The sequence below is a fragment of the Phasianus colchicus genome, chromosome 11 (genome assembly GCF_987193195.1).
Source record: "Phasianus colchicus chromosome 11, bPhaCol1.hap1.1, whole genome shotgun sequence".
NCBI lineage: Eukaryota > Metazoa > Chordata > Aves > Galliformes > Phasianidae > Phasianus > Phasianus colchicus.
Genome location: NC_143446.1, coordinates 2385829 through 2410148, shown reverse-complemented (window position 1 = coordinate 2410148; position 24320 = coordinate 2385829). Strand labels below are relative to the sequence as shown.

At 48.6% G+C, this 24320-nt stretch overlaps 1 protein-coding gene across 1 annotated transcript; it reads right to left on the bottom strand.

The window, feature by feature from the left end:
• Window positions 1–98: 98 nt before the first annotated feature.
• Window positions 99–24137, bottom strand: NT5DC2 (5'-nucleotidase domain containing 2). Its single transcript, XM_031609417.2, has 14 exons — window positions 23778–24137; window positions 20453–20637; window positions 19647–19721; window positions 17943–17998; window positions 16155–16248; window positions 11986–12114; window positions 8023–8083; window positions 7330–7432; window positions 6773–6874; window positions 5675–5756; window positions 2466–2552; window positions 1448–1588; window positions 1136–1200; window positions 99–446 (listed from the first exon to the last, which is right to left on the bottom strand). The coding sequence occupies exons 1-14, from the start codon at window positions 24046–24048 to the stop codon at window positions 185–187; spliced, it is 1713 nt and encodes a 570-aa protein (XP_031465277.1). The 5' UTR covers window positions 24049–24137; the 3' UTR covers window positions 99–184.
• Between the last annotated feature and the right edge of the window lie 183 nt (window positions 24138–24320).

Sequence of the window (24320 nt, the reverse complement as noted above, 5' to 3'; positions counted from 1 at the left end):
AGGTTCTGCTCCCCGAGCCCTGGCAGCTCAGGACTCTGCTTCTGTGCCCTTCTAGGCATAAAGCAGGGAGCAGCAAACACACGATCCACACCCAAACGTATGTGTCAAACACCCTTTAGTGGTACACAGAGGTGCTGCTGGCCACACGTACAGACTTGCTCTGCTGGCTGGAATAGCTGGCCCTTCACCGAATGTGCACCATCTCCTCCAGGAAGGGGGTTTTCATGCAGCCTGTGCAGAGCTGATCCATCCAGAGTGGGGCTTCATGCTGCAGAGGGGTGCGCCGTGGGTAGAAGGTGAAATTCACATCGTAGTTCAGCAGGCAACTGATGGATGCCATGTAGATATCAGAGAACCGCACCAGCCGGCGTGAGAAGTAGGTGGGGTTGTGGAAGGTGCGGAAGATGCTTCCAAACTGGGGGTTGAATAGGTTCTTCGTCAGTGACCTGAGGGAAGAAAGATGGAGCTCTGTAGGTTGAAGGCACTCCTCAGGCTCAATCCCTACCCAGTGAGAGCCACTGTGAGTGCCAGCTGCACTCCACAGCCTCCCAGAAGACTCTCACAACATCTATGCTCATCAGAATTTGGCAATTACTGCAAAACAACACTGGCCTCAACAGGCAAAGCCCTCTCGGGCCCAGCATGAATTCTGCCAACTCAGATAAGAATCCATGACTTTCCAGCTCACGCAGCCCTCCTAAGTCCAGTGCTGTGATCCCAGGTTCCTCCCCAAGGTTTTGCAACCCCAGGTCAGTCCACTCCCACAGGATATTTTGGGATCAGCCTCCCACCGAGGCCTGAGGAAGACCTCCCTTGTGCACTGACATCACAAGGAGCATTCACCACACTCCTAGCTATCCCAGCTACAAGTGGGGGACCCACTTGCAATGCCTGCAGTGCCAGGAGTCACAGCAGCCAGCCCACAGGCCTTTCTGGCACAGGCTGACACCACCACCACCCCCTTCCCACCCTGCATTCAACCTGCCCAACCTCTCCTGCTGCAGCCCAACACAGGCATGAGGCAGCAGGGAGGGCCATAAGCCAAGAGCTGCAGCAGCACCTTCCCCAAAAAAGGTTACCAAATAGACCCAGTGCAGGTCTGAGAGCTTATGAGCAAGCATGGCAATGCACTGACCTGATCTCCTGCCGCTCCTTCATCCACTCCAGCAGTACCTGCTTTGACTCCGCATCCTGATACATCTGCAGAGACAACAGCAACTGCCAGGTTACATCAGTCCTGTAAGCCACACCTCCAGTCCCCTCCAACCCCCTCAGGGTTTTCCCATAACTCACAAATCTGCGAGGCCCCTGCACCAACTTTGTTTGAGGAGAATAAGATTTTGAGAACACGGGAAAATTATTATATCGTCCGATTCCTACACCAGTCCTAAGTCTCAGACTTGGGAGAAGGCATGTTACACACCCTGCTCAGACAGGAGCTCTTTACCTGCATCCTCTCTAACAGCCCCGTCAGAGCCTGCTGCCAGGTCAGGGAGTGCATGTACTGCTCTGTGTTTATGATCCGAATCTCTGTCTCCAGTTCAGGGACTATGGCTCCAGTCCTCCAGCCATGACGCAGCATGAGGTCCTGGAGGTCAGGGTGAAAAAACAACTGTGAGTTCTGAAAAAACTGAAAGCCAAACACAACCCTGTTTTCTTGGAAAGTGGTCTGTTCCCATTGCAGATCCTCAGGGGACAACCATCCTAATAGTCCGTTCTGGGTCACACCATAACTCCCATCTCCCAGCCACCAGGATCAGCTGCAAGAAGCATCTAGAAATGTGGGCTCCACATGAACTGCTCTCAAGTTCACAGACCAGCAGTCATTCTTCACTGGCAGAAAGTACCTCAGGTGTCCTTTCTGCACTGCATCCTTCTGTGTGACAGCAGAGTGGGATGCTTATGTCTGGGAAGTGTCCCAAAAGCCACAGCCTGCAGAGCACCAAGCACACTATGCTGAGACCTGCATGCTCAGAGCAGGGCCCTGCCTTACAGACCAGCACAACCACAACAGTCACACCAGCTTGCTGCCACCTCGCTGCATTCCCTCCTCAGCCATTTCCTACCCTTCACCAGCCACAGCACCACCTCCTCCTTCAACAGGACCACAGCACCGCCTCTCCGATGCTCTCCCGTTACCACAGGAGATAACCAGGTTGCTCTGCTTCACTCCTCACTCCAGCAGCACTCTAACAACCTTGCTCTCATCTGCTTCTGGGCTTCCCCCCACCCCCCAAAGCAGCTTTAGGCATTCTGGGACAATTTGGGCTTGCAGAGCAGCAGCAGGGATTCACTCTGAAATACACCGTGATGCCAGATGTGCAGAAGTCTGGCCACACACACCTCCTGGATGACCGACTGCCCAAAATGCTCAGCCTGGACACAGATCCTCCTGACATACCACAGTGCTCACCAAAGTCCTGCTGGGGGACACACAGAAGCAGCACACACAGCTTTTTACTCACCGCAAGATCACTGTACAGATGGTCACCAAAGTAGAGCACCTTGGACCCACGCCAACCTGTCAGCCTCAGAAAATCAAAGAGGTTACCCTGCAGGTAAAAGGAGAATGGGAAAGTGAGTACAGGCCAAACATATTCATCCCCAGGGTGTGGAATGGGGCAGCCACCTCACCAGCACTGTCAACACAGCTGGATGTGTCACTGTCCCATGGCATGTAGACGTGAGCACTCTCAGGAGATGTTAACCTCATCACTCAACCTCCATCCAAATTCAAAGGGCTTCTATCCTTCTCTGTCTTACCTCACTTCCACTTCCCATGTGACAACTCCCTATACAACTCTTGGCCTTCCTTGGGCTGCAGAGAAAGCTAGAAACTCTTTATACCCCAATAAGCAATTGGCGACTGGCAATTTGGCAATTACTGCAAAACAACATTGGCCTCAGCAGGCAAAGCCCTCTCGGGCCCAGCATGAATTCTGCCAACTCAGATAAGAATCCATGACTTTCCAGCTCACAGCTCCTGACTCCATTCAGCAAGTCAAAGGGAACACATGGACAACAAAAGGAGGTAGCTTAGAGACAAGATGAGAAAAGCTGAGGGTGGCCAGAAGGAAGGCAAAGTGCTCAGGCCTCAAAAGACAAAGATTTCACCTCAGAGGATGCATGGGAGGCAAGATGAGCAAGGAAGGACGTCAGTAAGGAGCACTTGAGGCTGTTCTCAGATCACTGACTGCCATCTCAACCAAAGCACATAAACCCATGTTCACAGTAATTGCTTACCCCACCCACGAAGCCAAGCAGCTTGGGCAGATTTGCAGCTAAGTGAAAACAAACTAACCCACAAAGCACCAGCTAAAGCTGCTTTCAGTGCTTTCCAAACATCCTGCCAGCACAGAGAGGAGGCTTCAGGGATTCCCATCTCCACAAACATTTTCCACATGAGTCACAACGGAAACAAAACCCACTAGGAAAGCAAAAGGCCCCATCAGTGCCAGCAGACTGATGTGCCAGCACCAGCAGCCACACCAACCTGCAGGCTGCTCAGCAGCAATACCTCCAGCCCATGCCCACCTCAGCAGTGCCTGCTGTTCACTGCTGAGTGAAGGCTGGCAGGCCTCTGCTTTCTGGGACTTCCTCTCCTCAACTCACAGACCAGGAGAAGGAGCTGAGAGGACAAACAGATCTCCACGTTTTTCAGAAAGGAGAGTGACAACAGGCAGGACTGGAGGGCCATTGTTTGAACTTCCTAGTTCCTAGTGCAGAATGACTAGTCCCTAAGATGACACAACTGCCATACAGCAGTGAAGCAGGGGACAGGAACGAGGCACCTCAGGAGCCTGCAGCAATGTGCTGGCACTGCAAGACCCACGGTGAGGGACACCTGCCAGGAAGAAGCATGCTGTGAGAGAAACCATAAATGCTGGAGATGGGATGGACTACCACCATAATGCACTGTTATATCCCAAGAACCACATTTAGGCAACAATCCCCATGCAGTGAGATTAATGTGATTGGGGAGAGGGACTCTCCAAGTGGGATTGGAGAGGACCCCCAAACCTCACCTTCTTCTCTCATCTTTTCCTTTCCCCAGTGCAGCACTCGTGTGGTTCAGCAATCTGTGGCCACAAGATGTAGGTAATCAAGAGCAGAATTGAACTCAGCATGCCCGAGCTGCACCTCTTCTTCTGTAGAAGCTGCTAACCAACTGAGAAAGCTTGCCCACAGGAAAAAGACTTTCTATGGGCTCCGCTTGCATGTTCCCAGCTCCAAGCTCTTGGCAGAGTGCAGCAGCATAGTGCTTTGACAGCCCCACTGTACAGGCCAGAGGCTTCTGAACAGCACTCCAGGACACAACCTACTTTTCCACTGCAGGTCAGGGCAAAGCTACTTGACTGCAGCCTCACTAACATATTCTTCCCGTGGGATCCAACAGCTCACAAAACCAGGAACAAACCGTCCTAATGACAGAGGCCACTTTATCTCAGGGGACAGACCAGCTGCAAGAACACCATAAGGCAGCAAGTTTACCAGGGCCCACTCTTTGGATACCCACATCTTTCAGGAAGGGAAGAGCCAAGCTTTGTACCCTGATTGTCCTTTTTTCTCCTCCATGAACCACCTGAATGTGAAACCTCTCCTCACTTAGGAAGATGGCCCTTTCCAAGAAGTGCTAAGCAGTCTTTGCTATTGCTAAAAAAAAAACCTTCAGTTTTATAGAAAGGTGCAGCCAAAAGAGACTGAGGCAATAACACAACTAAGCCAGACAGCTTCGTGCCATCTTTCCCAGTCTTGTGGCAAACAACTTAGAGTGAGATGTGGAATACCTCTGCACAAACATCAGACTGCAGACAATCACACTCCTAGGACTGCAGACAATCACACTCCTAGGACTGCAGACAATCACACTCCTAGGACTGCAGACAATCACACTCCTAGGACTGCAGACAATCACACTCCTAGGACTCCCTTAGGGACAAAGGTTTCAGGACTGGGACATCAGAAAAGCTACACTTGCAGGGCAGGTTCCCCTACTTTCCACTTTTCACACAAACTTGGCAGCAGTGGGGAAAAACTCAGCCTGGCAGAGGGAACTCAGCACAGATCCTCCCGAGCAGAAAGCCCTGCTCCTGCCCTGGGGACCCTCCCTCCCTTCAGTTGGGCTGGGTGAAACACATCCCTCCAGCTATATGCCATTCTGCAGCATCACCCGCACACGGAGCTGCATAGGAAACCATTTCAGAGATGCAGACTGGTTTTCTCACCAGGCAGCTGTCACACCTTGTTTCAGCTTTGCCTCCTGCAACTGTAACAAGCTGCAGTTGCCAAGAACACAGCCTCTTCTACACGTGGCATGGACCATCCCTCACAGCTCAGAGGTGCCAAGAGACACGGTGAAAGCATTTGGGGGAACAGCATCATACTGGCCAAGTGAGCCCTCTCTGCACATGGCCAGAAGACAAGTCTGGCTGCCACCAGCCACCACAGCACACAGAGCCTCCTTGCCATTGCCCTCTACCTCCATTACAGATGCTCTTTTCAAGGATCCATTTTTCACTTTTCAAACATCCACAATTATCTATCAAAGCACCCACTTTGCCTGAGACAGAAGTCTTCAGTCTCCAGGCTTTTCCAGTGACTTCCAATAGTGCAGGTGTACTGTAAGTCCCCAGCATTTTAGACTCGTTTCATCTCCCTTATGCACCCACTTTACCTCTTTGTAGATCTTTCCTTTCTCCAGCTGGTTTATTTTGTCCCATTGCAGTGAGCCATTATCATCCAGTTTTCTAAAAGGTCTAGAAAAAAAAATAAAGGGAGAAATTTCAATTTCTTTTGATTTTTAGTGACTGTTACCCAGCAACTACAACATTTGGATCAGAAAACTCATTTCCATATGTCAGAACCCTGTGTTCATTTCACTGGCTCATTACGTGAAAGGCCCTCAGGCAGCACGCAGTCATACATCCTTATCTCCAAAAGACCCAGATCATTATAACTCCAGTGCACATCCTTATGACACTTCACCCACATCCAGTGGACAGAAATGTTATCAAGTCAGCTCAGTATACAGATTTACTCCCAGTTATTCTGGAGTGGTCTGAAGAGTGGGGGGAAGGAAAAAGAAAGAACAGTTGGCTCCCTAGAGGGCTGAATATAGAATATATCCTTGGTCAGTCACAGAGGCAACAAAGCAGGCACAAGTTCCCCAAACCAACAAACAAAAATGCAAAGCAAGCACAGCAGCCTGCCTGTCATCTGGTCCCCTGACATCTCCCAGCTGATCACAAAACCCAGCTGCCACGTACCAAAGTTTCCAGAGCTACCAGTTACAAAACACCATCAAACTCAGTAACCCAAACCACAGATACTTGCTTTCAGGAACAGGAAAAGGAATTATGTTGGCACACTCTCAAGACCTCCTGCCAAGAAACAGCCAGCTGTCATACATACCATTCCACTTCTCTTTTCTTTCTAAAGATTGAAGCACACTAATACCTCCAACGTCTAAGTTGAGCCCAGGCCATGAAATAACTCTGGAGGTTTAAGATAGCTAATTTTAGGAATATGCTTTGTTTGCCATTACCCATAAAGATACTTATTCCTAGATTGGTGGTTTTCTTGTTGACCAAGACAAAAGCCTCAGAAAGTACCTGAGACAGCACTGGAAGGCTAGTGGCACAGTGGATCTAAGTTATACACAGAAAACCATAAACTGCTCTTCAGGAGGGTAGGAGAAGCTGTGCACCCCAGGCAACGGGGCATAAAGCCTCGTGCCCACACACAGCACTACAGCAGTGCACTGGGCACCTACTTTCGCCGATCAGTGAAGAAGTTGGGTTTGTCAGCTTGCACAATGACCATGTCGAATAAATCCCGCCAGTTCTTGCCAACCATGTGTTTCATTCCTTTGTCCCTTGGGGAAAAGAAACAGCGAAGTTAACAGACCGTTTTCACCCAGTGCTCCATCTTCACAACAGTCTGTCCTAAAACTACCCTCATTTCAGCAACAAACAAGAAAGCACAATATTTTCCAGAGTCTCACAAGGCTGCCTGACTGCACGCAGGGCTGATGTAACGCTTTGACCAATTCCAGGTATCCCACCCTTCTCTTGTTACCATAGGAAGTCCAGAGAAGCAATTCAAAGTGGCAGCTCTGTAATGACATTGTGGCCAGACGCAGCCTCACAGCTTCTTGGAGAAGTGAAAGCCCATGGTGTAGAAAGAGCAGCAGGGTGCCATGCTCACAACTGGTCCCCACAGTGCCCTCTCATCACTGCTGCACAACACTCTCTAGCTTGGATGACAGAATGTGCTGCAAAGCTCCTGCTGTGCTGTGGTGACACATCAATGCGTTCTAATGGTACTCACACAAAGCTAAAGGGACTGTTTGTAATGAGGAAGAGTTTCTTCTTGTGGTTTACCAGTCTGTTTAGGACAGCATAGATTTCATCACCGTGCAGAATATACTGTTCTAAATTGGAATAAAACAGACAACAATCAAGAAATGCTGGCAGAGGTCATGAATACATTTCTTTAAAATCAAACAAAACCAAACCAACAGAGATGCAAAAGGACCAAGTTAGATCCATCTCAGACAGGACAGGTAGTGAACCACTGTGGTGATAAAATAGCCTTCCTCATCCTCATCAGTCCCATATAGAGGAATGAAAGAGCCTGAGGAACTGAAAAGGCTGGCAAGAAAGAGGGCTAATCCCAAATAGAAAGTCATAGCCACTCCATGATCGTATCAGGAGCTTCTTTCCACTATGAATGGAAGCCTCCTCAGCCTTCCTAGACAGTGCCTTTGTAATGCTCACGCTGTGCCAGGAACTGCCAACCCCTACTTAAAGGCAGAAGGAAAACAGACACAAAAGCAATGATGTAGTTGTTTCCTCCATTAAAACAAGATCCTCCATCACACCCTAAATATCACCTGGTCCCTAATGCCACTCTAACCCACAAGACTTAGTGTAAGACGTGTGCAGCAATCTTTTGCAGAATGCCACACAGTACAGGACACAAAAAAAAATAGATTTTGCAGCAGAGCTCTGCTCAACTCACCCATATCTTTTTCAATCCATTTGTACATCACTCCTTTCACGTGTACATCTCTAATAGCATCCTGAAGAAAAGGATAGGGAAAAAAAGTTTCAGTTTTACATATGGCATTCCTGCTTCCCAGCCTGTTGCCACCATTGAGGAGGACACACTAATGACCCACCCTGCCTTCTTGCTGAATAAAGAAGTACTGCTTGGTATCAGCTGAGAGGATCTTGCTGAGTAAGGCTTACTGACATGGTGAAAAGAACACTGGCTATAGCAAAGCTGACACAATATAAAGAGAGAAACCTCAAAATCAATCCTCCCATTTGGGAACAGATCTTGGGAACCTGGGGAAGTTTCAGTCACCTGAAAACTGGAAAATGTTGCCCAGTTTTCAAGAAAGGCAAAAAAGAAGGTCCTGATGATTACAGGCTTATCAGTATCATCTCAGTGACCAGCAAAATTATGGAGATTTGGTTGGGAGTTTCTGTTACTGGAAAACACTCGAAAACAGAGTCACTGGTCACAGCCAACAAAGGTTAACAAGGGAAAAGTCCTGCTTAACAAACTCAGTTTCCTTTTATGGTAAGGTTACCCACCTAACTGACCAAGGGAAGCCAGCTGATGAAAACTTTTTGGACTTTTGGTACTGTCTCTCACAGTACCCGTCTGGGCAAGATGTTCAGCATGCAGCTAGACAAACAATAACATGATGGGTGAATAACTGACTGGCAGATCAGGCTCAAAGGATTATAAACGGGGTTCCATCAGGCTTGTGAACAGTCACTGATGAGGTTCCATAAGGCTTCATTTTAGGGTCAGTTCTCTTTAATCTTTTCATCAATTTATTGGATGCAGGACTTGAAAGCATGCTAAGTCTGTGGATGACCTAGGAAGGAGCTGTTGGCTCCCTTGAGGATGGAGAGGTCTTGCAGAGCAATCTTGACAAACAGGAGGGCTAAGCAATTCCCAGCTGCATGGAATTAAACAAGAGCAAGTGCCAGATTCCACACCTGGGGTGGGACAGCCCTGCCTATATGGACAGAGTGGGGGATGAGAGGGTGGAGGGCAGCCTTATGGGTGCTGAAGCTCAGGAAGCGTTTGAACACTGCTCTCAGATGTAGGGTTTGATTTTTGGGTGGTCCTGTAAAGAGCCAGGAGTTGAACTCTATCCCAGTCCCTTCCAACTGAGGATCTACTACAAGTCTATGACTCCAGGAAAGCACTACTTTCTTCCTCTTCCTGGAAACCAGCACGTGTTAATGCACTCCTACCAAGGCTATCAAGGCTGCAACTCCTAAATCATTTGCCCAAAAACCTCAGTGGCCCAGGCATTAGCTGACTCTTCTTCCTTCCATATGCCTGCAGAAGCTTTATCAAATATAACCCAAAGGATGGATTGTGGGAAAACTGAACAACAGAGGTGAGCAGCTGTGTTTCCTGGCTTCCAAGAGCCATGGAAGGCTACCAGTCCTGGCCAGGTAGCCAATGGGCACAGAAGCATCCTATAGGAGTGCTGGTGGGTTGGGTTTGTTTGTTTGCCAAAACAGAGCTGCCCAATTTTCAAAAGGAAAGTAAGCTAAAACAATGTTGTTAAGGGTATCCAAATATCCTCTATTTTCCAGGCAAGAGGCCAAGATGCAATGCATTTTTGGACACACCCAACTAAGATTTTTCACAAGTCTCCATCCAATGACATATGCCAAATACACATGGCCATTTCCAGAGCACAAACATATTTAGCAGTGTTTGCCATGCTTAAAGGTCCTATTTTCATCCATGACAATTTAGATTGGTAAAAGAAGGCTGCCTTTCTCCAGGACACTTAAATCACTGCTACTGCAGGTGTATTCCTCTGGGATTTCAGACTATATGGCCACACTCACCATTGCCATTGCTGGGGGGACACATGCACACAACAGTATACAGTCACCTGGTCTCACTGCCATGCATAATTAATGCAAAAGCATTAATTACCTTCAAATCTGGGAGATAATCTGAGTTTACAGCTTAGGTGGAGGACAATGAAAGTGGAGGAGGCAGCTCTTCAAAGGAAAGTTTGAGGAGCCTCCTTTCACCATCTGGATCTCTGCAAAAAGGCAGCAGTGGACACAAGAGACTGCTCTATTGAGCTACAAGACTGGACATAAAGTGAGAGCCCTAACAAGAAAACAACCTCATCTTGACCAGCACTGGCATTAAAAGCAAGCAGCGTCTGGCATTTGTGTCAAAACTACATTTGCAGAACAGAAACAGATTCCAAGGCACTCTTCCCTATCCCAACAGCAATATCAAAAGGAGCAAGGGAAGAACTGTGCATTTTCTGCAGGACTTAAAAACTCCTTCCAAGGAAAGCTTTCTCACTCTCCATGATGGAGGAGACAAACTGGTACATCAGGAGCACAGATTTACACATCTCCTTCAGCCTTTTCTGCTGCCTTAGGGACTGCACTTTTGACTCAGTGTCTCTGGTGCTCCCTCCCAAACACACAGCACTGCAATTAGGGTCACCACCAAGAAATACAGCAGAGTATCAGGTTCAGACATGTCTTAACTCACTGCAAGCCTGAGATATAGTAGCAGATGAGGCTTGGGCATCTGTCTGTGCAGGCATGGAAGGGCCTCTGTGCTCATATCACAAATCATTTCTTTGTGCTTGCACTGCAGGGGGATTCATTTGCAAAAATATTTATCGTCACTGTACAAAAAACCCTGTTCTGGTAAGAGTACAAATCAGCTGCCATCTTTTCAGTAAGAAATTCAGGCATTGGAACAGATTTTCTGTTGTAACTCACTTCTCTACCTACCTCAGTCACTCCTTCAGGAACAACGACATCCTTCAGCAAAGGATGCAATTGCCAGGATTAATACTTGGCAGTTTGAGGGTTTGAGCACACTTTCTGTCTTTGCAGTTTGTATCAGGCTATGGCAACCACCCGCCCGCTTTTCAGTCACTTCTGACCTTAAAAGAAGGCTCAGAAGACACTCTTGACAGAAGACCTCTGGAGTCAGCTGTGTTCCCTCTTCTCATTTTCCCCACTCCACAATCAAAAACTGCTCAGGTCTTGTGGGAAGCTGGCAGGCATGCTCTTATCAAGCACCAACAGCAGGTCAGAACACAGGCAGTAATCCTTGGCTGCAGCAGAGCTGACAAGGTGGATCCTTATCACAAAAGCAGCAGCACAGATGCAGCATTTCCCTCACAAGACGACTGAACAGTGCATGTAAAGGCTGCTGCCAGAGGATGAACATAACATTCCCACAAGGTACAAACCCCAAACCATTTCTCCATGGAAAAAAGCACAAAGTGAGGCTTGACTACCAGGGACTACTCATCATCTATCAACAAATGTCACCTAGGACAACAATTCCAAGCACTTGCACCTCATCTATAGCATTAACCAAAAAGTCAAATGATATCCCCCAGCAGTGGTGATAATCCTATATAAACCTTTCAAATGCTGAGAGTGAAGTTGGTGGGCACAATCAGCACCTTGGGCTAACCAGCTCTTGAACAAAGTCACAGGTATGCACAGAGAAACATCCCCATGAGGATCAGCCTGCCCTGCAGATGCAAAGTGAGGGGGTGGATTTTCAGAGCAGGTAAGAGCAGAAATTAAGACAATCCTTGTCTAAAGTAAACTATGTGGTCAGATCAAGCTTCTTTGAAAAATAAGATATTAGACTTACCTTAACAGTTTGCAGAACTAGAAAATATTTACTGAGCTTTGTAGCACATTTCCCACAGAACCTTCAACCTCACTGGCCTAAACACTTCCACTAAAGATATATACAGCAACACCAACTCTGTAGTGCAATCACAGACCTAACATATACTAGCAAACTCTAAAGTGGCAATAACACGGTCATATTAGACTACTCACTAATAGCCCTTTGGTTTGGGAACTGCAAAGCTCACAGGCAAAAGAGCTTCCAACTCTGATGTGGGATGAGCAACGGGGCTGCTGACGTTTTACTTACAGATATATCCTTGTAAAGATGGACCTGGTCAAACTCAATGCCATGAGTTATGAAGTAATCGATGACTGAAGAGAGCAGCGTCATTTCAGGAAGAGAGAAGATGTCCATAAACTGTTTAAGTGAAGGACCCTACAAAGCAAAATAAAAAAATAAATTACAGAAATGTATTGAACAAAAAATGTTTAAGAAAAAAAAAATGCTAATCCAAAAAAGGAAACCCTTATCACCCAGTACCATTTGGAAGGGACAGCAAAAGCACAAACAATTACATCCTGACCCAGTAACTCACCTTGCATTAGGTAGGGCTGCAGCTCTCCCATACATTTGTTATTCTCATAGCCAATCAACCATACATCCATCAGCAGATCAACAGTCAAGTTTGGCTCCAGAGAGATCAGCCACTCCATACAATAAAGCAGTGGACTCTAGTGAGTCTCACAAGTAAACTGAAATCAGTTTTATCATTGTCACCACAACGCCAGATCTGCCAAGGGAACACTTATTAAGAGCTTGTATGTGAAAAGCAACTTGGAAGTAGACTTCTCAATGAACCCAGCTGCCAGAAGTGCCTGGCAACCCAGTCATGGCACATCTGTGCATGTGAGCTTTGAGCAACCCATGGCTGATGGCTGCAGTCCCAGCTCTCTGCAGTAATAACAGCCCACATCGGAAGGCATTTTTTAGAGCTGTGTGAAAGACAGACACGAAAGCAGCCTCCAAGAGATCACAGAAGGGACTCAAAGTGGAGTTATCAGAGGGAATGTGCTGCCTAGTGCCAAACACATGACACTTCTCATCAGGATGCAGCACCCACAACACCTTCCATTCAGTCTGTACCAGTCAGGGTGAGACAACAGGCACTGGTGCTGCACGATCTGAAGGCAATACTGAGGCAACACAAACCAGGGGCAAGGCAGAACATGCAAAAGTCAAGAAACAACAAAAAACATTTTGCTGTGACCAAAAGCTATGATGGCATGCTGAGGGTTACACAGCTCCCATCCATCAAGCACAGGACAGGTTGACCTGCAGCAGGAGCAGACTCCCTTTGGTCTGGGCTACGTATCGCATGGCAGTGCTACTGAACAATATCTGCTGAATCCTTTCAGCAGAGTTTTGTCCATTTGGATGTGGTTTTACTAAAGGAACATTTATCCTACCAGGAAAAACAAGATTTCCTGAAAATAGTTCCCCACCTTTTTTTTTTTCCTCTCCTTCTTAGACTCATAGAATTGTTTAGGGTGGAAAAGACCTTCAAGATCGTCTAATCCAACCAACCCATCACACCAAACCATGTCCCCAGTTCTGCATCAATGCTTTCCTTAAGCACCTCCACGGGTGGTGACTCCCCCACCTCCCTGGGCAGCCCATTCCAATGCCTGACCACTCTTTTGGAGAAGAATTTTCTTCTATTACCCCACCTGAATCTCCCCAGCACAGCCTGATGCCATTCCTTCATCAACACTTCATACGTATCACAACTTTTCCCCAGATGTTCCCCATAACTGTTAAGGGATTCTGGGAGAGAAGCAAGAAAGATGCACACAGGCAGTTCCTATTCAAATCACTATGTACAGGATTTAGCAGAACTCAGCAGAGCAATTACCTGCCCCACCTTTGAAGACCTGAAGCTTAGATGAGACAGTTAAACATTCCATGTTAACTGCAAAAAATTACCTTGTAATTAACTGACTCTGACTGAGTTACTGTGCTTTGTGCCATTACCCTACAAGGTAAGTCTGTCCTCATGCTCTCCCTTTAGCAGCCATGACCTCATTATATCAGAAAAAAACTGATATAATTCAAGGTGAAAACTGCACCACAGGTTTGGAAAGACTGACATGTACACTTTTTCCACGCTCACAAGTTCCCTACCTTTCTTACATGCTAACTAACACTAGTCCTGCCTGTAAAAGGCATGGTAGTTGCACTGCCTAATCCTAGGCAAGACCTGTTCCTACCTACTGCAAATGTTGGGATGCCAGCACCTATCCACATGCTCCTGCCAACAGAGGATCAAGAAAAGCCTCAATGGAGAATACTAACATGCTTCAATTACATCAGTGCTGTTTGTCTGATGCCAGCTGTCTGTCATCTCTGACTTTGCAGCTGTTCCTCAAGCAGTGGGCCCAGGTGAGCTTCATGAGGTTCAGCAAGTCCAAGAGCAAGGTCTGGCACCTGGGGCCTGGGCAACCCCCACTGTCAGTGCAAGAATATCTGGAAGAGATATAAGGATGGAGCACAGCTCTGCTGAAAAGGACCTGTGGGTGCTGCTGGATGGCAGCTGGATGTGAGCCAGCACTGTGCCCTCACAGCCCAGAAAGCCAAGCGTATCTTGGGCTGCATCCAAAGCAGCACAGCCAGCAGGGCAGGGAGCTGATCCTGCCCCTCTGTGCTGTGACACCTCACCTGGAGTGCTGCGTCCAGATGGGGAGAAGTCAGCACAGGAGAGATGTGGGCTTGTTGGAGCGTGCAGAGGAGGGCCACAAATGACCCAAGGGATGGAGCAGCTCCCTACAAGGACAGGCTGAGAGCTGGGGCTGTGCAGCATGGAGAAGAGAAGGCTGCGGGGAGAGCTGAGAGCATTCCCAAAGGGGCTGTAAGAAAGAAAGGAACAGACTCTTTAGCTGGGTCTGTTGTGACAGGACAAGGGGAAATGGTTTCAAACTTAAGTGGGGAGATTTAGATTGGATATAAGGAAAAAAGGTTTGCTTTGTTTTGTTTTTTAAGACAAAGGTGGTGAAGCACTGGCAGAGGTGGTCCAGAGAAGCAGTGACTGCCTTATTCTTGGAGAAACTGAAAGGCTGGACTTGGCTCTGAGCAACCTAATCTACCTGTAGGTGTCCCTGTTCATTGCAAGGGAGTTGGACCAGATGACCTGCAAGGGTCCCTTCCAACTCTGGTGACAGGAATGAAAAACCAGCGAGCTGTGACATCACTTGGGATGGCATCTTCCTGATGTTAACAATGCCCCAGAGATGCCCGTGACTGTCAGCTCTTGCACTCCAGGTCTCGCTCTAACAGGTCTGAACTCCTTCAGAAACGACCACTTGTGGAAGCACGTTGTGACTGCCAAGCACAAACTACAGGACTGAGGTACCTGCAAAGCACAGAAAGGCACCTGGTCCTGCAAGAGCTCACAGCTTGAAGCATGCTTGTGGTTATTTAAAAAGGAGGGTTAAATCATCTCAGTTTGCCAGGAGTGAGGAGGGTGGTACAGCAGGAGAACTGAGTGTGCTTTATGGACAGATATCAAATCTGAAACAGAAAGATTGTATTTCAAAACCGGAAGCAACGCTGAGCTATAAACAGAGAATATACTCATCCAGAATGCAACTGCTCAGATTAACTGTTCCCAAGAGAGAGAAATCAAACAGTGGCATTGCTGGAGGCTTCAGACTGCAGACTCAGAGGGGTATTTAGCAGAGGAAGCCTGCTCTTCTTCCAGCTTCCCTGTAAGCCACTGAGCTAACAAAGGTCAAGAAACAAAGCAAGTCCGGGGGGAAAGGGATGTGAATGGCCCTGCTAGCCCATACAACCACATCAGGCATTTGTGGAAGAAAATCTCTCCCCTAACTTCCTCTAGTTCAGGCAACCAAAGGATCTCTACAGATCCTATGGGCATTACTTCAGTCTTTTACTGCAACAGTATGATTTTCTGCCCCCAAAAGAGAACAATCACAGATGCCAATCCTACAAAGTCCACCGAAGAGCTCTGAAGGGTTGTAGCAGGGATCCCTTTCACAAAGGAAAAAGAAAACCCTCTACCAAATCAGACCACACTGCAGCCACCCTGCTGCTACACACACACACACAAACACACACACACAGCCCTTCCCCCACTGCTCTGTGCAAACACCACCCCTGCAGCCTACCCCGGTGGCTTGGGAGCAGGATTTGGCAAAAGAACAAGAAGGGAACATCTTCCTATCAGTCTCCAGAGCCATTCAGCTCCAGGCCAATAGCCCCGGTGTTCAGAAATGCTTTGCAGATGGCTTTCACATGTTAAACTGCTAAATAACCTCTGGGGCAAATTCCCACTGGAACAAAAACACACACTGTAGCTCACTGTGTCCAACAGAGGCTGGGGTCATTTATAAGCTCACACAATGGGTTTTCCTATCCACTAACAGTGCTGCTGCATCACAGCAGCCCAGGGCTTACAGTACCTTGCCATAGAAGTCGCTCATCTGATACAAGGGGATGTGCTGTGTACCTCCATACAGTTCGATTACCTCTTCATCAGGCACTGGTTTGAGACCCCTGGACAAAAAAACCAGCAAACAGTGTGTGAATAATCACCGGCCTGCACAGAGCTACAAACTGCAGAGAAAGGGAAGGGGAGAAGGACAGGCTCGTTTGTAAAACTCACACATTTCTCTTGCACAAAGGAAAGTCTGACAGGAACACGATCCTTGGGATTCGCATAAAACCTTACCCTGACATTTTTCAAATACCTTGCCTGTTCCTTTAACTTAATTGAGGGGCTTTATCCACATTCCAGCAGAGTTCAGACAGAGGTTTTCCCTCCACATGCCATCAGCCTGCTGGTGGGACTGCTCCATCAAACAGCCCCCAGCACCCGGCTCTTGGCAGCACCAGGAGTCTGGCTTTGGAAAGGTTGCTTCCATGAAGTTTATCACCACTAAATGGGAAGGTAGAGGAAAAGAGCTTCCTGACACGGGATTTCCATTCCATTCAGTTTTCCTGAGCAAAGCCAGAATATTGAACAGGGATCGTTGTTCTTCCCCCAGCACCCTGTAACCACAGCCAGGACTACAGGCTGTACCTTAACAGATTTTCTGTCTGCCAGAGGCTTTGCCTCTTGCACAATTTGTGATGGCTGTTTACCCGAGCAGTCAGCAACTTTCTATTTCTCCTTACATATTCTATCAATATACAACCTTTAAGAAACCAGAAGTTGCCTAAGTTTTTCTCAAAAGCAAAGGGCAGTTTAGAAAAAAGATGCTTTGCAAAGGATACTTACAAAAAGAACACTATGAAAAAAACGCTTAAATGGTTTTTTTTTGCCTAAAAATCTCTTTATAGAACTACAGTAAAACATGTGGCAGTACCCATCCCCTCCCCCTCAAACAAAAACACTCAAAGAAGCCAATTCTCTCTGGTTATGAAATTCCCTTCTTAATATTCTTAAGAGTATTTTCTGTAATTGAAGCATAACAGCAAAAGGGCAGAGTTCAAATAGAAACCAGTGTTTTCCACGCTCAGTAAATTCAATACAGTTTTACAGCAGCACTGCTGTAGACACCTAAGCATTGCTGCTACTTATGCACCAATCCCACTTTGCATCGCTGCTGGGCCTTTTCTCAGTTTCCAGCTTCACACTTTTCTGGACAAACCACATGGAAGCAACCCCTTTCCCCTCAGTTTGGCCACTTACAGCAATGCACACTCAGAGAACAATGGAAGAGAAGGAAAAACAGGGCAACCTAAGCCTCCCACTAGGCCCAGATTCTGATGAATCATTACATTAGTGACACTGCTTTGAGTTTATTTGCACGTCCAGACCACGCTCCTCTTAGTTCTGTGACAAGCCAAGGCACACTGCAGCTGGGATGTGCTGCTGCTTGGAACAGATAGGCACAAATGTGGACCACGTGCACTGGAGTCCTTCCCTAAGTGGGCTGTTTACTCATGTGTGAGCACAGGCACGCTGTAGCTGCAGCTCAGATCACACAGAGACGTGATCAGATGGATCATTAAGTATTACAAAAAGCTCCAGGTCTTCCCACACACTTGGCTTGAAATCCTTGAGAAAAAACTCCCTGCAATTATATGCCTGCTAAGCATCTGAAGCAAGTGGAAACAGGATAAGCCAGACAAGACTGTGCTCTGCTCAAAGGGAAAAAAAGCCCATATACCATGAATTGTGGTTGCTCAGACACAGTGATCTGCACATAAAGGCATTTAGAAAACAACGTTCAGAGCTGACTGACCTATATGCTGTCCCGAGCTGGACATAATGGAAAGCATCGATCTTCATCAGAAGACTCTGTGAGAAGGGAATAAAGGACAGATATTTACCATAAGAACTCAGCAGGTATACATTGAAACCATGTTTAAGTTTCAAACTCCAAACAAATGATGTTTAGAAAATAGAATTCGATGCAAATATCCCACATCTATGTATTTAAAGCTACACCTACTCCCTTCTACACTCATTTAGCAACACTAAATGTGACTTTTTATAAGCTCCCCTGGCAAAGGCCTGCCTTCCTGTGAGCCAAAACACCACTGCCTGCCATGCCCTCAAGTAGGTGGACAGGGATGGAGCTGAAAAAGAAAGGGAGAGGACAATATTTCTTAGAAAGTCCCTTATCTCTTCCAAAAGCACACACATTCCAAAGGTGCTTTGTGTGCTCTGGAGATCAATTTCTCATCTCATTTATCTGAAGCAGAACTAAGGGGGAAAGCTCTGCCTCGGAGCACAGCTGCATCCAGTCATCTCCCTTACACAGGAATGCACTCCTTCACCACTTCTCCCCCTCCCCAGCACACACATAAGCTAGGATGCTCACAAGCACCCCAGGCTTGTAACATCAGAGCTCTCTTGGACCTTTCTATGCTGCCTCATTCATGAGTCACCTCCTGCCCATCCATCATCCTGAAAGCATAACTCAAATTCTCAGCACACAGAAAGCGTTCCAACCCAGCACCGTTCTGCAAATAAAATCAGGACACAGCTTTGAATCCCTTGCCCTGCTCCTGCAGTGCAAGGTAACCCATTGCACAGGGCACTCACAACCCGCAGGCACACGATTCCATCAACACACCACCTAGGAGCAGTGTGTTACCCACAGGCAGACCTCCTACATGGACAGGAGGTAAACCTGCTGGAACATTCACTCAGACAGGCACTACCCAGTTTTTCATGTGCTTTGCAAATTCTGATCCCCCAACAAAGGCACTTCTCACCTTGTACTCACTGAAAGGGCATTTTGCTTGGCCAGGCCAGCTGCCTCTGTGTTTCCCCACACATCAACCACAGATTTAAACACTGAGTTTCTCACAGATTGCTCCCACCTGACTGCCTGGCTGCATGGATGACATCACTGGGCAGCAGGCTTTCATGGAATGGCTCCAAAGCACTGGAAAAGGTTTAAAGCTTGTGCTCTGCTTGCCTGCACTCCAAAGAAGCATGCATCTCAAGTAGCTTGGATCTTTTTCCAGGCAGTCCTATTATTCGGGTTGGGGGGGTGGGGAAGGCTTCCTAAAGCATTCTCCTGACAAGTCACTTCTATTATTAGGGTAAGACATAACTCCTCTGCTCCTGGCAAGTACTTGCTGGACAACACAGGATTTAAATCTCCTAGAAGATATTAACGATCAAGCAAACAAGTTAAGTTTTTAATTAATTAGCTGGTGGAAATAACTAACTTTTTAAATTGGCAAAGCTGTTTACCAAAGACCTTTTGCTAGCCTGGCCCATTCTGCTGCAGGCTACACAAACACAAAGAACATCTCAGCCCTGCAACATTCGTAAACAAGAGGAATCCATGCAGTGAAATGCACCTGGACTGTGCATTTCACTGATAGTCTGCTGGTCGATGTTACTGTAAGCACTGGCAGAAAGAATTTCTACTCAAAATACAACACGATGAAAGACAAAGCCCAAGAGGTTGAACTTTGTACAGCTTTACCTTTTGTACATCATAGTGAAGTCCGCGTATGGCAAACCCTGGAATGTAGTCATACTTCCCAAGCCCTTCTGGATACTAGGAAGACAGACAGCAATCTTTTAAGAGACACAGGCATTGATTATCAACAAAAGCATTTCACCTGCTGAGCTGGCTTACCAGTCCTCTCAACCCAGGCATAAACCAATCGAGGGACACGTGCACTTTGTTTTGCCCTTCAATAAAGAAAAGCGGATGAATGGAACCCCCAAATTGCTGCTCTCATTTAAGGGACACTAACAAAACCCCAACTGATCCATTCAGGCAGTACTGACTTCCAGTAAGCTCCATTCAGTGCATGCATTTGGCAAAGCAGTGGCACTGCAGGGTCCCTCTAAAAAGGAAGACACGACTGGAAGGAAACGCAAACAGGGTGTCCATTACCAGGCATGCCACGCAGCATCACCCACACTGATGTGCACGTGCCAAGTCCTGCACCCCTTCACTGCTGGCCCATGTGTATCACAAAGCTGGAAGTCTGCAGGCACGACTTCCACAGTCAGGAAAAAGACAGCTTTTTATTTCCAGACTGAAGTTCCCAGTCCGTATTTACAAAACCTCAGGAATGTAGAGCTTGGTAAATTGTTCAACAGGAAATTAATTCCAGATACAGACAAAATGTTCTGCAATCAAAGACTGAAATGTGAAATTTATGTTAATAATAATAATAAAAAAAAGCTAACAGTGCCACATGTGCACAGTGCTGCATTTGACAAGCACTGCAAAGATCAGTATGATTAACTGAAGGGAAATCCTTAGCGCACCGTTACCTTGAACTGTTCTATGAGGATGTCTCTGGCAGTGTTGAAAATCATGGAGTGCAGTAAGTTAGAATACTGTGCTAACGTGTAGTCGTAGTCAAAGCCATATATCTCAACATCTCCCAGGCTGATCTCGTTGTTGGCATAGATAGCTGCTGGGTTGAGGAGATTGCAGACTCCTGGGGGAAGGAGATCTGGGAGAGAAGAGGGCAGAGATTATAGAGAGAACCACCACCATTTCAAGTTTTCCTCTGGCCTACACAGAGCAAAGCAGGTCTGAAATATCAGATGTGCAGCCCAGCACAGCTCACCCAGGGAGCTCCCCTGCTCAGACTGCCTGCATTACCCCAATGACCCGTGGGCATTTGTTTCCCACAGAGGCAGGCAGCCCCCACAGAGCAGCCCTGCAGGCACCCTCAGGCCTGAAGGGAGGTTTATTATTCCTGAAGGAACCTTTATTTCCTTTTTTAGGAGCAGAACAGAACGCAGTTGTGTACGAGCACCACCTATGCACATATACACACACACTTATATAAACAACAAACAAACAAACAACCTGAAACAAAACAAACACCAAACACCCCACGCTCTGGGAGCGGGTGATGCTGATAGCAAGAAGTAATCTGCGCTCTGCTGATAAACAGCTGTGGGAACAGGTCAGCTGCTGTGGTTTGTCACTCCAGAACAGGGCTTCTGCTTGTGCAGAGCCACAGCAGAGCCAGGAGCAGGCCATGTCCATGCTTCCCACTCCACGAGAGCTGCCCTTTGCAAGATAAGAACAGTACGACTCACTGCCTACAGTAGGATCCCTCATCACATCCACACTGAGGGGAGGAAGGAGACATTCCCCCCCCCAGGAGAACAGGTAATGTGATGGCAAAAGCACCAATGTTTTCCTGATCCTACCCAGCATCAGCAGGCGGTGCTTTTTTCCCCTTCCTACCTTATCATGGAGCCCATGTCAGTTCCTTAGAGCTTTCTCGCTATCTCATCTGAATCTATTATCAGAGTGCCACCAGCCATTCTCAATTAAGACTTTGCCTGGGAACAATTAGAGAATTTACAGAGGGTGTTTTTGTACATTTGCAAGTGTTAACCTAAAGAAGCAGCACAGAGCTGCTTTCCTCTCCTAAAGGGAGGAGAATTGTAACAGCCAATGCACCCTGCTGCAGCTGCCACATCCCTACAGAGATCAACACTCACCATTCACAATGCTTGGGACACGTTTCTGACAGTCCGAGCAGCACGATGCTCCTTTTATAGGAGAAGTGAGGCTTACTTAGATTAAAAAAAAAAAATAATAATAAAAAAAGCCAGCTGCAAAAATGCAGTCAATAAAAGCCACAACAGCTGGTGTGATTTTGTAAGGCAAGGGGGTGAAGGGAGGTCGGAAGCAGAGCTGTGCCACGCTGGGAGCAGGGGCTGCATGGCTGCCCACCCTCCCACACAGCTCTCCTCCTCTCAGACATTTTGTCCCCAGCTTACACGGCGTGTTCTCTCTGGCCTCCTAAAGGCCAAAGGAAGATGTATATGCCAGCCAAAATGCTTTCTCATCACTGCCTCACAAGTGGCACGTTCCTTACAGACGCTTCCTGGAGCACTGCACAGACGCTCACCTCCTTGCTGTGCTTTGTCACACACTGCTGCCACCAACACAAACCCACGGCTTCCCATCCCCACCGCCTCGAACTCATGGCAGCCTCCAAGTCCCTGCTGAGAAAGAAGAGCTGCTGCTGCACGCCTGGCACAGCATCAGCACCCATGTGCAGCATCCTGCATCCACAGCGCTGCTCCTATCAGCTGAGCAGAGCCCAGTGCGGATGCCTCTTCACCAACTTTTGCTTTTTGCTCTGCAAAGAGGGATTGCTGGGCAGGTTGAATAAATTACAGCAAGAAAAAAAAAAAAATCAAAACCAGCTTTAGTTGTCAAAACTCAGCTACAATCCCAACCTCTCTGTATGAGCAATCATTGGGAAGGGAGGCAGCGCTGCTAACTCAGCACTGCACCTGGGAAGTGGGGGTGAAGAAGGGAGAACTGGGGGGGGGTGAAGGGAGAACTGTGTGACCACCCAACTCAGTGCTTCTCTCTCCGAGCCACGCTCATCACACAGAGGCAAGACGTTACAAGTTCTTTCAAAAGTTCCCCAAAAAGCTGCTGCATTGTAGCTACATGCTGTAAGATAAAGCACTGAACGTACACATCTCCTTACAGCCAAACCTTCGTTTGTTTTCCAGATCTGCTGTGTTTCAGGATTGTGCATTTCCTACACTGCAGGATTCTGGAGTTGATGTTAGGAACAGTGCCTTACCAGCCTTCCTCAACACCTCCAACACCATCAACACAAACACCATCAACACAAACACCATCAACACAAACACCATCAACACAAACACCATCAACACAAACACCATCAACACAAACACCATCAACACAAACACCATCAACACAAACACCATCAACACAAACACCATCAACACAAACACCATCAACACAAACACCATCAACACAAACACCATCAACACAAACACCATCAACACAAACACCATCAACACAAACACCATCAACACAAACACCGACAGCCCCCCTCAACACAACCCGTGCCTGTCCTTAGGGCAGAGGCCGTGTTCCTTACAGGTGATGCCCACAGCACGACCACAGCCGTTTGCTTTAACATCACAGTTACGGAGAACAAAGGCGCAGCTGGGTTCCGTTGTCCCACCACCAACGTGGGCCGATTGTGCCCGTGCCTCCTCTCCAACCTCGCCCACCCCCATTTGGCATTTAGCCCTGGAGGTAAGGCTGTGCTGGGACCAGGATCGCACACCGTGCCCCAGCTCCTCTTCTGAGCTCACTGAGGGCTTCGTGCCTCAGATCTCGAGGCTGGGGGAGGCGGCATTGACAGAAGCCGCCGATCTCAGAACCGCAAAACGGCTCTTCCAGACCCTCCGACTGCTTTTGTTTATCTAAGGGCTGGAGAAGGAAGGCGAACAGAGCGCTATTTAACGGCGAAGCGACGCCTGTAGCTGCCCACGCCGCTTCCCTTCGGAACTCCAGGAGTCGAAAAAACCTGCAGGAAAAAAAAGTTCCCTGCCCTCGTGCCACACACGTCATTGTTTCACGGTTTTTGGAGCTTAAGGCAGCTGAGATCCACCCGCCGCAGCCCCGAAGCCCACGGTCCCGCCGCGCACAAGTGGCGAAACGAACGGCTTTCCTGCCGGCCGGGACCGACCGACGGACCCAAGGCGGAGGGGGCAGACGGAGCGCACGGCCGCGCTCCCGCCGCCAGGAGCCGCGCCGCGGCGGACAAAGGCTGGGAGCAGGGCCGGTCCTTACCGTAGACCAGCTTCTTCATCTCGTGGTACCTGGCCCACAGGTAGCTCCGGGTGTCGGCGCCCTCGGACGGGGCCGGCTGGCCGCCCGCTGCGGGGCCGGGCTCTGCGCCGCGCCGCGCTCTGCCGCCGGGCAACGGCTCCCGGGGCTGGCCGTGGCCGCCGTCCGCGGGGCCGCTCCTGGGGCGGCAGCCTTGGCACGACACGGCGACGGCGAGGAGCCGGGGAGCCGCACCGCCGCCCCTCCGCAGCGCCGCGATGCCCAGCGCCGCCATGGCCCGGACGGACGGACGGAGCGGCCTCGGGGCACGGCCGGGGCTGAAGTGGCGCGGATCGCGCTACCAAGCCGGCCCCGGCCGCCCGCGGCGGCGGCACCGAGCGGGCGGCCAATCCCCGCCGCGCCGCGCGAGGGGGCCGGGCCCGGGCCGCCGCGCCCCGCCTCGGCCGAGAGCCCCGGGGCGGCGCCGGGAGGGGAGGGGCGGGGCGGGGCGGGCGGCGGCCTCCCAGCGCGGCCCCGCCCCCGCAGCCGCCGCGGCCAATCAGAGGC